The sequence below is a fragment of the Anguilla anguilla genome, chromosome 10, assembly GCF_013347855.1.
Source record: "Anguilla anguilla isolate fAngAng1 chromosome 10, fAngAng1.pri, whole genome shotgun sequence".
Classification (NCBI taxonomy): domain Eukaryota; kingdom Metazoa; phylum Chordata; class Actinopteri; order Anguilliformes; family Anguillidae; genus Anguilla; species Anguilla anguilla.
Window position 1 is genome coordinate 15,162,592 of NC_049210.1, and position 12,899 is coordinate 15,175,490.

At 47.8% G+C, this 12,899-nt stretch overlaps 1 protein-coding gene across 1 annotated transcript; it reads left to right on the forward strand.

Annotated features, from left to right (window-relative positions):
• The first annotated feature begins 61 nt into the window (after nucleotides 1–61).
• rnf10 (ring finger protein 10) lies at nucleotides 62–12,806 on the forward strand. Its single transcript, XM_035378670.1, has 17 exons — nucleotides 62–622; nucleotides 2,958–3,157; nucleotides 4,459–4,661; nucleotides 5,293–5,383; nucleotides 5,868–6,052; nucleotides 6,145–6,281; nucleotides 6,425–6,582; nucleotides 6,812–6,934; nucleotides 7,510–7,708; nucleotides 8,166–8,299; nucleotides 8,776–8,893; nucleotides 9,003–9,104; nucleotides 9,223–9,360; nucleotides 9,741–9,823; nucleotides 9,950–10,007; nucleotides 10,955–11,119; nucleotides 11,560–12,806. Exons 1-17 carry the CDS (start codon nucleotides 457–459, stop codon nucleotides 11,631–11,633), a joined length of 2,334 nt encoding a protein of 777 aa, XP_035234561.1. The 5' UTR covers nucleotides 62–456; the 3' UTR covers nucleotides 11,634–12,806.
• The last annotated feature ends 93 nt before the right edge of the window (nucleotides 12,807–12,899 follow it).

Consider the following 12,899-nt stretch of genomic DNA (forward strand, 5'->3'; position numbering starts at 1 on the left):
TACGTTACCCACAATCCATTGGTGCGACCAAAAAAATTATAAATATCAGTCCCATCCGGGTCTCTACGGTTCCTGTTTGGCGACTCGTCGCCATTAATATTAGCTCGTCCTTTCGAAGCTACAATTTGGTGTTAATACCATCGCAATACCCGTTCTCCAGTTTTTGGAGAACGGCTAACTCCTTCCTGGGGCTCAGTTTTTCATTTTAGGAGGAAAAGCTCAGATTTCACGGGGTCCCGGCCCCGCAGTTTGAGCTCCCGTTCACTCCGTCTCCTTCCTCCTAGTTCGCTACTTTATTTTGAGACGCCTGATCTGTGTCTCTTTTTCTCGGTTTGTTTTGTTGTCAAGATGTCGCCGTAATGGAGTCTCCGTGTATGACAGAAATGAGCCAGGGCCTTCGCCGCCTGACCCGCACTCGCAGCAACCCGTTTTCCTCTCTCCCCTTTACCCTGTTTAATGCTAGAGAGCTCGGACGTTCTCTCCCCGGACCTCGGCCTCAGAAATCCGCAAAGCAGGAACGTCACAACCATGGAGAAAAACCCAAACAACAACACCAGCAGCAAAGTTCCACCCCGTTCAGGTTCGACCGGCCCACCCACTGGCGATTCTAAACCTAAAACAGGTAAATTGTGAATGCTGCATTGTTGATTTCAGACCGTCTCTTTCAGGCCCCCCCCTCGTGGCAGGGTACACCAGAGCTAAATGGAGACCTACTTTACACCGAGGCTTGACGACACATTGTGCGGCCTATCTGACAGTATTTGTTTACGCGATCAAGGTGACGTCGAGTCCTGGCTTATTTTGTTTTAATTTAGTTGAGGAAAGTTAACGTTTCTCGTTATTTGTATACAAATAAGACACATTGTGTATTTGATCATTTTAAAAAGTCAATGTACTGTCTTACAGATTTGCATATTTAATATTGTTGTAAATGGCGAGTTATCCAGCGAAGAAACTATCTGACGTTACTTTGACGACTGCTGTCTTCTAAGACCGTGAAGAGTCAAAGTTTGATTATAAAGGAGCCCTAACCAAGCCAGAGACTTTACTGTTTATTAGATTAATTTACTTGATTCAAGCTCATGAAAGTTCGATCTTTCGTGGATTGCAGACGTATACAACTTGTCACCAAGAACATCGGTAACGAGCAAGTTGCTTGCATATTAAGATATATTCAGGAATAATGCAAAGAAAAGCTAATAAACTACCAGCATGTCACACATGGTCATTTAAAGTTTAAACCGTGACATTAATGACAGCTTGGCCAACTGGGTAGTTGAGGTTAACTCTCCTTATAATAAAATTACTCTAGCTACTGAGAAGTTACACTGTAGTTTAACTGAAGTACACTGCACTACAGTGCTGTTAAAATGCAGTACAAAAGAGTTCTACTTCATGTGTACTGCTCATGAAGTAATGAAACTGCCTTACGACTGCAGTAATTCTACAATAAAAAACAGGTGAGTGTTAAATATTGCATAATACTGTTGTAATACGGCAATAATTACGATCATAACAATTATAGTTGAACTGCAGTTATTTTTTGTAAGGATTGTTACACTGGACAAATTCTTTGAGGTTGTGATATTTTTAGTGTTGGAAAACCACTCAGCCATTTCATTCAACAGTGATATTCATGTCCCATTCTACAACTGTGTGGATGCCTCACTGATACTGTAATAGCAAAGGTTACAAAGGGAGCGTTTGAAAAGTGGCCTATGGCCTGTTGATAAATCCCTACTATCCCACTTTACTGAACCATAATCTCCTGTGATTGTACAAGTACAGCAAACACATTCTGACAGTCCCTCTATCTGCGAACGTGAAAAGGAGCATGAAAGTCAAATGGTAAATATTAAGTGAAATGCTGAAAATAGGAAATTTGTACATGCAAGTCAAGACTGAGGTATGAGGATTGAATAATTATTCTGACATCAAAATATGTCTGTGCCATATTTTCCTTTTGCATTCCGAGATGTATTCAGTTAAGGTTAAATGGTCCCTGCTAGTAATGCAGTCAAATTAATTTGGACTCAAACTTTTCTAACTCTCTCAATTAGTCATCATTCAGAGTGAAATTCTCAATTGTGAAAACCACTGTCCAACACATATTTGTTTCCTGTCAGTTAATGCTGTACAGTTTCTGTAAGTTTAAAAAAAAGAAAATAGTTACATTTTCATTATTCACAGTGCAACATTTTATGAAGCAGAAAAATGGTGCATAATGTTGAAGAATAATAGGAAGTACTACTACTTAGCAATTGGAACCTGAGCCTTATGTAAGTCGGCTGAGTGCGAGTAGCCCAATTGCACTGTGCACTGTGTGTGCGCAGTTGCAGGAGCTAGAGGAGTATGTTTATATGAGATGATCACTCTCTTTCACTCTCTGGTCTTTCATGATAAGACCTTGAGGCTTGAGCCAATGTGACAGCCGGTTAATCGCAAACTCACGTGTCCTGCATTTAGTTTCTCTTTGTAAAAGGGGTGGGAGTATGTTTGGTTTTTTTTTGGTGGAAAAGCATACTTACAGCCTTTTGTGATCTGCATCATTTATCAATGCTATTGACTGTTCCATTAATAACATAAAATGATGATTAACCTGTTTATTTTATTGAGAGTGCTTCTGTCTCCAGGATTTATGGGAACTACCAAGGCCCAATTAAAGTGGCAAGGAACAACATCACCTACACAGTGTGGACACTTATCAAAAGCCTATCTTTACATTTTGGTGAATTTTCATAAATTTGATAAGCAAAATAGATTGCTTTACATACTTCATTAAAATGTTCTGGGTCTGTTCCACCTTAAATTTGTATAGTAGAGAAAAAGGCCTTTTATGAAACAACTGTTGTTTTAATATGAATTCCCTGCTAGGAATTCCAGGTGAATACTGACTGTAATTCAATAGAATTTAACTTATTGTTTTTTTTCTTCTTCTCATCTCCCCGCCCTCGCAGACAGTAAAAATGGTGGAGGGTCCAAGCGCTACGGGCGTAAACGAGAGCCCTCCTTCCCCAAGACAGACAGCTTCCCTGGCCCCCGTCGCCCCAATCCACAGAAAAGCAAGAATTTTGACAAGAGACCCCCCCAGAGAGGAGGAGGAGCAGGTGGAGGAGGAAAGCAGTATGGGAACCCGGGTGGAGGTAGAAGGGAAGAGGTGGGAAACTCTCTGGCAGAAAGTATATTCATATCAGTGTTCAATCGCCAGCATTTCTGTAAATGGTCCAGTCCAGTTTCTCATAGAAACATTCTTTAATTTAAATGTATGACACGTACATAACGCAATGTACATCAAAGAACTCTTTCACCTCAATGTTATGGAAGCGTATATAGTGAACAAAAAATGTGAAGAAATGTAATGTTTCTTAATAGGATATTGGGACATCATGTGTGGCCAGCAGGTCCTTGGGCACCATGGGGTCTGCAGTGCAAATACAAAACCACTATTCTATAGTCAGTTAATGGACTCATGCTTAGTTGAGAGAAGTCAGGCCCTTAGCCAGAATACCCCATGCTCGATTGGGTTCAGAGCTGGCAGCTCAACACCCCAATGTTCAGTGTCGTGCATCTACACCATTGGTCAACTACTTGTGCCCTGTGGACAGGGGAATTATCTTGAAAGATGCCCCTTTCTGCAGGAATGTAATGCAATAATGTGTTGTGTGAAGGTATCTTATTGCTCTGAATAAGTGCAGCTGCTGAATGTAATTTAATGTAATGTATTGGAGGTAATTTGGGACCATTGGTCAATGGTCAACACCAGCCATACCCTTTTAAGGTGTGAATGCACCCAAACATTCCAGGAATGTGTACCCCACACCCTTGCATAACCACCAAAACCCTTCACCATTGGACCACGTTATGTTTTTTGTTTTTGTTCCCTACTTGTGAGTCGACACTCTGCTTCCTGTATTTTATTCTTTCAGTTTGCACTGCATCTTATCGGCCTACTCATACCACACCACCAGCATCAAGATGAACGCATTTTGCAGCGAGTAGCCTGGGCAGGAAATAGATGTAATCATGCAGAATGCTATAAATGAGCATTATTGATAATGAGCATTGTTGATAATGAGCATTGTTGATAAAGAGCATTGTTGATAATGAGCATTGTTGATAAAGAGCATTGTTGATAATGAGCATTGTTGATAAAGAGCATTGTTGATAATGAGCATTGTTGATAAAGAGCATTGTTGATAATGAGCATTGTTGATAATGAGCATTGTTGATAATGAGCATTGTTGATAATGAGCATTGTTGATAATGAGCATTGTTGATAATGAGCATTGTTGATGAAGAGCATTGTTGATAAAGAGCATTGTTGATAATGAGCATTGTTGATAATGAGCATTGTTGATAATGAGCATTGTTGATAATGCTTCAGCATTGACTGTGTTGCTCGTATGACGCAGCGCCCGTGCTGCGGTAGCGTCTCATTGGCGGAGTTCTGTCGCTCAGGTAGCCGAGGCTCGCCGGGCCGAGTTCAGCCCGGCTCAGTTCGCTGGACCCAAGAAGATCAGTCTGAACCACCTGCTGAACTTCACCTTCGAGCCCCGCGGCCACGGGCCCCCCGGAGGGGAGGGCCACACCTGCTGGGGCCGCCGCAACAAGTGGGGCCACAAGCACAAGCCCTTCAACAAGGAGCTCTTCCTGCAAGCCAAGTGAGGACCTCTCTCCTGCTCCGCCCTGTTCGCCGCCTTACTCTCTGCCTTTGTGCCATCTCTCTCTCTCTCTCTCTCTCCACCCTCCCCCTGCGCTTCACATTAACTGCAGTTCGCAGGAGCTGAACACTGCCTTAGGGAAATAAATCCTGATTAATTGAATTTATCCTTTATTTAACATAGATGTTGTAATTGTTATTTGAAAAATCAGGAAATTTCAAGGGAGCCTAAGAATAGAGGGCACCATATAAAAGTTACAAAACATTGAATAAGACCATTTCACGTAAAGCTTAAAGATGTGGTGAAATGTATGAATATCCATTTTTAGAAACCGGTAGTACAGAGTATTATGCAAGTCTCAGCTGTGACCGGTTTTACTTTGAAAACATAATTAATATACCAGGTGACAGTATCTTGGGGGTAGTGCAGAGAATTATGCAAGTCTCAGTTGTGACCGGTTTTATTTGCAGAACATAATCTACCAGGTGACAGCGCTATGGCGGCAGTACGGTGTGCTTTACGGCCGCAGCTGTGGATGAGCCAGCGGTATGGCGTGTGAAAGGGCTGGCACACACCCGTAATGACATAACGGGGTTAGCGCTGGCGCTAACTGTCCTCTGCTTCCTCTCAGCTGCCAGTTCGTCGTGACAGAGGATCAGGATTACACGGTCCACTTCACTGACCCGGACACGCTGGTCAACTGGGACTGCGTGCAGCAAGTGGTGAGTGCGCTGGCCTGCCCCGACGCTCTCCGCCCCCCTGGCCCCGCCCGGTTTCACGAGCTCGTATCTCCCAGTCTAATCCTCCCAGTTTCTCTCATATCTCTCCTCTGCTGAAGAACAGGAACTAGAGTAACACAAGCAGCGTAACACAAGAGGATGGAATATCAGAAAGGCTCTGCATTAAGCTTCTAGAAAAGGAGTGCAAGTCATTTCTTTCCCATCTCACTGTAACTTTGGCCATTTCTTTTCTCCCTGTTCTCATGTTCACCATTCACTCCTCCCTTACATGAATGCATATTGAATTATGTAAATTTAAATTATTTGTTTTAATGCTCGCAGCCAAAACCCCAGAAGAAACAGCTGTGAGGCTTTCTGGTGGAGCGAGTGACATCATCTGCTGTTGATATCAGGTTTAGTCATGTGACTCTGAAACCTCACACCTCCCCTCTCCTCCTCCACCCCCTCCCCCCTCCCACTTCTGCAGCGAATCTACAGCCATGAGGTGCCGTCGTGCCCCATCTGCCTGTACCCGCCGGTGGCTGCCCACATCACGCGCTGCGGGCACATCTTCTGCTGGCCCTGCATGCTGCACTACCTCTCCCTCAGCGACAAGAGCTGGTCCAAGTGCCCCATCTGCTACGAGGCCGTGCACAGCTCCGACCTCAAGAGGTTAGCGCCTAACGCGCCCGCAGATCGCCCGCAGCCGAGCACGAACGAACCAGCGGTGAGATTGCAACCGTGTCTGCTCTCTGCCCCGGCAGTGTCGTCGCCATGGAGACCCGGCAGTACCTGGTGGGCGATGTCATCACCATGCGCCAGATGCGGAGGGAGAAGGGGGTTCTGGTGGCTCTGCCCAGCTCCCAGTGGGTGAAGGTGGAGGAGCCCATTCATTTGGGAGGTTAGAAACGCATGCACGCACACAGTACACAGTAGCCTAATCCCGAGGCTTAAAGGCTTATTGTGGCCTTCTCTTGACATCACCTGCCGTGTCGTGAATACAGCATGTTGGGGGTGGATGCTATATGACTGTCTCTGCTCCAGATGTGCGCCTGAGCCCTTACTCCAAGCTGCTGCTGGCCTCCGTGGAGCAGGTGCTGGGGTTGGTGGGAGAGGAGAGGGCCGCCCTGCAGGCCCAACTCAGCCAGGAGGACCAGGACACCCAGGCCTGCTTCATCCAGTCCGCCCTGCATCAGCTGCAGGTAATGTGGAGTAGGCTCCGCCCCTTGCTGTGTATGCTCCGCCCCTCACCATGTATGCTCCACCCCTTGCAGCTTCATCCCTGCCTTTCCCTGTCCACTGCGTCTGTCATATCGAGCTACCACCGTCACTGCTACTTTCAGATTCATCCTAAGATTCGTCCCCATTTCCTGGAGCCTGTCTCTGAGATGCACTTGTTCCTTACCTCCCCCCCCTCCCCGCTGACCGCAGGAGCGAGAGGAAGCCTTGCTGAAGCTCGGGCCCAAGGAGGCGGACAGCGTCAGTCTGACCAGCCTGGCTCTGGTTGACCCCCCCAGCCCCCAGGCAGCTGTGCCCACTCTCAGCAGTAACAAGGTGGGCCAGTGGTTTCCAGACTCTGTTCTTTGTCTGAACCATAACAGAAACCTCAGGTGTGACTTGCTGTTAATTAATGTCTACTGAATGATGGTTTACCTTCTTTAGAACATATTATTTGAGACATAGCTATCCATGCCACGAAGAATAAATGTCCTGCATCCAAAGTTTTAAATCAGTCTGGTGTACTAACAGTTACTTTTACTGTTCTTTACTGTATGAAAAGAGAGGTAATGCTGTTAAATAATTCGGTTATAGACTGGAAGGTGAAATCAGTGAGGTCTTAACTGTTGAATTTGTGGCCAAGGAAACAAAACCACCAGTTGATGAAGAGTTCAGTGACTGCAAATGGCAAAAAAGCCAGATCATCAGTGTGTTAAAATGAGTTCAAGCGAATATCTGTAGAAGAATCGAAAGAAACTACTTCAGTCACGCGAGTCAGGAGATTGGCTGTAACAATAACCAGCATGCCAGATGTTCCCAGGAGAGAGTTTGGAGCACTCACACCCGCTGTCCTGGTACTGTTCCGTTTGGGACGGGTAGTGAAATCCCTCCTCTCCCCTCCCTCCCTCCAGCCCGTGATTTGCTATTCCTCCGCCTTCGATGACGAGGTGCTGGACGTCCCAGAAGAGCAGTGTGAGCAGCCCCCCGTGGCTGTCGTGGATCTCACCCCGCCCCCCGAGTCCCAGCTCAGCGAGGAGGCTCCCCCAGACCAGTCTGAAACGGGACACCCCAAACGCGAGGAGAACGCCCCCAACTACTACTTTTACCAAGGTAGGGTAGCCCTCTGTATCTCTCAGTATCTCTCAGCTCTGTAGCTTCAAGGCTTTTCACTCTCAGCCAGATTAACGCTATCAGTGTTCCGGAAAGATTATCACCTGCCTTTACTTGACAGTTCAGTTGGCACCACCAGGTGAAGTGTCTAGTAGCCCTGCATTTCCAAATCTAAAAGTCATGTTGCGTTAATGCCTCTCCCACAGGTACCATGCCAATATCCCATTGCAAATTCTGTCATATCACAGTGCAAGTGCGACCTAACCATCTTGGGTATCCCATTAGTTGCCTATGACCTGCATTCGGTATAGTTGGCAGTGTAGTTGGCTGTGGTGGGACAGTGCAGTGTGCCAGCCAGGTGATTGGTGTAGCAGGCTAGCTTTGTGCTGGGCAGTGTCTGGTTTCTGGTGAGCTGGACGCACGCGGTCAGGAGGCTCACAGCCCCCTCTCCCCACAGCTGAGGACGGGCAGCAGATGTTCCTGCACCCGGTGAACGTGCGCTGTCTGCTGCGGGAGTACGGCAGCCTGGAGGCCAGCCCCGCCTCCATCACCGCCACCGTGGTGGAGCTGGACGGGTACACGGTCACTGAGGTGAGGGCGGGGCCCGGCTCATGGTGGACCTGGAGCTCTCTCTGGGAGAGGCACTTCAGAGACTCCACCCCTCGTTACTGCTGGGTTTTAATGTTACAGCCAATCAGCAGTCATGTAGCTTCCACGTGATCAACAAAAACATGTCAGATGATCTCATCAAAGCTACATGATCTTGCTGCTGATTGGCGGTCATACAGCCACCCAAATGTTTCTGTTCCTCTGGAAGCGTTTAGCATGGCCTCTGAAGTCTGGAGATGCACTGCGGCATTAGGTATGATTACAGGGGAAGAAAAGACTCATTGAAGGCTGATATGCCACATGGTGGCAGTGATTGTTATTTTGCTCAAATTTTTTTAGTTGATAATTACTGCTATGGGTTAAAGCCCAGGCCTAATTCAGTCCACCCAAATTAAAACTGCGTGCGTGCGTGCGTGTATTTGCGCTCTTTTTTTATATGCATCGTTCTGCCTCTGTAGGAGATCCGCCGCCGGCACCGCTACCTGTCGCACCTGCCGCTCACCTGTGAGTTCAGCATCTGTGAGCTGGCCCTGCAGCCCCCCGTGCTGTCCAAAGAGACTCTGGACACCTTTGCCGGTGAGTCCCCATCGCCTGTGTACCTGGAGCAGCCGCAGAGCAAAGGGACGGGTTCTGTGGGTCTTAATGCCTGGCTTTCTCTCTCTCTCTCTCTCTCTCTCGCTCGCAGATGACCTGGAGAAACGCCGGCGTCTGCGGCAGAAGAAAGCGAGGGATGAGAAGCGCAGGGAGAGGCGCATCGAGATGGAGGAGAACAAGAAGCAGGGGAAATGTGAGTAAGGGGGCGGGGAGGGGGCGGGGCGTGCTGCGGTGGTTCGGCGCCGGATCGGAGCCTGTTGTGTGCGGGAGCCGCGTGAGGCTGACGCGGCGTCTCCCCTCTCCGCCCCCAGACCCCGAGGTGCACATCGGGCTGGAGAACCTGCAGCAGTTTCCTGCGTTCGGCTCACCCCCCCAGGACCGCAGCCCCCCAGCGCTGCCCGACTTCACCCTGGGACCCCCCTCTCCCCTCAGCTGCAGCCCGGCCTCAGGTGAGTGTCCGCCCCGCCCCCCCCTCGCTCATTATCCAATCACATGGCAGCGTCCCACCTCCTTGTGAGGTTTGGGTGAGATGTGGCTGTGACAATGAGTACCACAGGTAGCAGTATTACAGCAAGCGCAGGCATGCACTGCATTCCTCATCAGATGAGCTGCATTGATACATGCGCTTCTGCTTTGCTGAGCCAGCCTTTGCACTCTGCAGCGATCAGGCCTGCAAGCATCAAAGTGGTGTCTAATTTCAGTCTGTAGATGTGTTGACAGCTCCTGCCACAGCCTGTAGTGTTTTTCCTGTGCTTCTACCCTGTGTACCTGTGAATGCATCTGTGAGTGAGGAATGTGATGTGCTGAAATGGGCTTTTCCCTCTCTCAGATGGCGTGATGTTCCCCTGCCTGAGTGGGCAGAGCCCGGTGCTGAGCGTGGAAGAGGACTCCCACTGCCTCTCCTTTGCCCAGGTGAGTCCACCTCACACGCACACGCTCACACGCACGTGTTCTACCCTCTCCTGCCACCAGACTTGAAATCCCGATATGTAGAATATATAGAATATAGAATGTAACTGTGCGCTTCTCTCCGTTCAGATGCTCCGAGATGGGAAAGCCAGAGCTGACGCTGGGCCCAAGGCCATCCCAAAGACGGGTGAGGAGAGTTCATCTTCGCTTCGTTTGCACTGCCTGACCGGTGATGTAACCCGCATCATAGAGAGACTAGCCCTGGAGCGTGGCCCCAGATGGCCTAGAGTCCAGGCTAAACTGGCTCATGTAATTTGATACCGGAGTGCTTTTACCACATGAATTGGACCCACAAAGGATTATGGGCCCGTTGCTGTTGGCAACGAGCAAGAGATTTGTTTGTGCAGGTGAACCAAGTAATTTTGTTTACTCATAATCTGTCTTCTGCTTTAGTTTTCCTTTAACAGAGCAGTAGTGCTAAGGTCACAGGCACAGGCAGTGCTACAGATTGTGCTGTCATCTGAGGTTTAAGTGGATACATTGAAAGAAGCATAGCCTTTTGGCTTGTTCAGATCAATATTCAGCTTGATATTACTTTTGAATATGCAGTGACCAGTAACCATAGACTCGCTCTCCGTGCAGGTAACTGACTGTTGCAAATTAAATCCAGTCAGGCTGCTGTTTGTACTGAACAGAGGAGAAAAAATATTACTGCAGACCAAAACTTCCAGCTCAGGGGCACTGCTAATGCTAGCAGAGAAGCAACTATTTGCAAAAAGGGAACCTTCACACCTTTAATAATACTGGTTGTAGGGGAGCTGAAATGTGAGATTAATATCTTGTAAGGGTCAGTGAACTTGAAGCAGGTGGCTAAGTATAAGAGGCAGAGCAGTGTCGACTCTCAGTAATGGAATGACTGAATAGGCCCATGGAACACCACTGGGTCCCACACCTGGGTTCTGGCATGGCTGGATCTTTAAACCATAAATACAAATCAACCATCTTTATCTCCTCTGGGGTCCCTGCAGTGAATCACACCACATAACCGATTCTAATATGAAGCCAGTTGAATCCGACAACCCGCCCCGCCCCACTAAGTCCTTATTGAGATCCAGCTCTGATAACCCCCTGCAGACAAGCTGCTGGCCCCCCCGGCAGCAGACAGCGACGGGGAGAGCGACGGGTCCGACCGGGTCCCAGTGCCCAGCTTCCAGAACTCCTTCAGCCAGGCCTTCGAGGAAGCGCTCCTGCAGCTGGACCACAGCCCGCCCGCCGCGCCACAGCCTGTCCTTATCACTGGTGAGTGCGTGTGCGTGTGCGTGTGTGTGCGTGCATGTGTGTGTGTGTGTGTGTGCACGTGTGCGTGTGTGTGCGTGCCTGTGCGCGTGCGCGTGCGTGCGCGTGTGCGTGTGCGTGTGTGTGTGCGTGCCTGTGCGCGTGCGTGCATGCGTGTGTGTGCGCGTGTGCGTGCATGTATGTGCATGTGTGTGGTCTCCAGGAAACAGAAGTATGCTATTGGCCAGACACACCACACTGGTGGAAGGTGGGGGGTGTTGGTCAGTCTGAATTGTTCAGCAAAGTCTGTGATTAGAGCGTGTATCAGTGTGTTATCAAGCTTGTTTGTGTCTAGACGCACCTAAACACCTGACAGAGCAGTTAAAGGATACTCTGCTTACAGCCGTGAGCTTGCCTGGCTGCAGCTTCTCCACTGACTTGTTTTTCTCTCTTCCCTCCATCAGAGGAGAAAGGAGGAAAGAAGAAGAAGAAAAAGCAGAAGCTTTTGTTCAGCACCTCCATGGTTCACACCAAATAGACGACACTGAAGTTAAACGCACTTCCACAGACCTTCATTTCTGCCTGTATTTTTTCCCCGTTTACCCCTGTAGTCTTTGCACCAGCCTGTCTGCTTGCTAACACTGCCCCTCAGCATTCATCTCAGCAGTTCCAGTTCACACACACATTGCTCCCCAGGCTGGAGCTCTGCAAGTATTGCCAAAGCCACACTGAATTGCACACAGGATCAGTATTACCAGTATTTTATAGTCCGTTGTTTGCAAGCACCTGGAGAACCAGGACTGGGCAGACATCCCTGACCCCACCCAAACTCCCCACTTTTCTAAAAGTCCAGAGGTTGAGAGTCACACCAGTCGCCTGGTGCGTGTGAGATTCCCGGTCATTTCAAAGGTGGGAGGGTCTCTTCAGGTCCCAGGGTGGAGAGAATTGAGAGGTTGTAGGGGCACAGTGTTTTGGGGGTGGCAGTCAGCCAGCTGCAGGTATATTCCACCTCCCCCTTTGACCCCCCCCCTCCCCCTCCCCACTCCCCCCTCTCCAAAGTTATATACGTTCACTTCAAATGTATATACCCTGGGCCTTTCATTCTGATGCAAAATGGAAATAATAAAAAAAGTTTTCCAGCCTAAAATCTGTAATACAGGGCAATGCTCCAATTTGGAGTTGAGTACCTTTTTATTCTATTACATTCTTGCCTCAGTAGTGTATAGTTGGATTGTATATTAAGTGGACAGTTTTCCAACACACAACACAACACAACCTTCAGTCATGGGAAGACACCTGAGAGAGCAGAATCCCAAACCTGGCCAGGCACTAATTCGCAGCCCCATTAATGTGTCCTAAATAAGACATTGCATGAAACTGGATATTCAAAAAAAAAAAAAAAAAAAGAAAAGCTTACACATTGTTGTGACCTCATTTAGTTGACAGGCGATTTGACAAGGCATAGGATAACATTTCATGAAATAGTCCAAAGGTGTTTGTTTGTTTTTTCTTACTCTTCATTTTTCGCCTCTTTCACCCTTTTTCTTAGAACTGGTTTACTATCTAGGGTATGCTATGGATAGATCCAAGTCCTTTGTTTCTCTGGTGTTGCAAAAAATTGGACATGCAAAGTTTGCAGATTTTGATCGCGTTTGTAATGTAATGCCTGGGTGGAATGTAAGGACAGAAACTATTAAAGGAAAAAAATTGAGAGTTTCTTTGTTTACTTTTTCTTTTTGAAGTAAAATCTTGGGGGACAATTCAATGTAAAAAAAAAAAAAAAAAAAAAAACTTAAATACAAAA

Excerpts from the sequence above, each read along its gene's own strand:
- rnf10 (XM_035378670.1), top strand. The coding sequence starts at position 457 with ATGCTAGAGAGCTCGGACGTTCTCTCCCCGGACCTCGGCCTCAGAAAT. Across the intron at positions 6,053-6,144 it reads CACAGCTCCGACCTCAAGAG|TGTCGTCGCCATGGAGACCC; the intron begins GTTAGCGCCTAA and ends CTGCCCCGGCAG. Across the intron at positions 9,105-9,222 it reads GAACAAGAAGCAGGGGAAAT|ACCCCGAGGTGCACATCGGG; the intron begins GTGAGTAAGGGG and ends CTCCGCCCCCAG.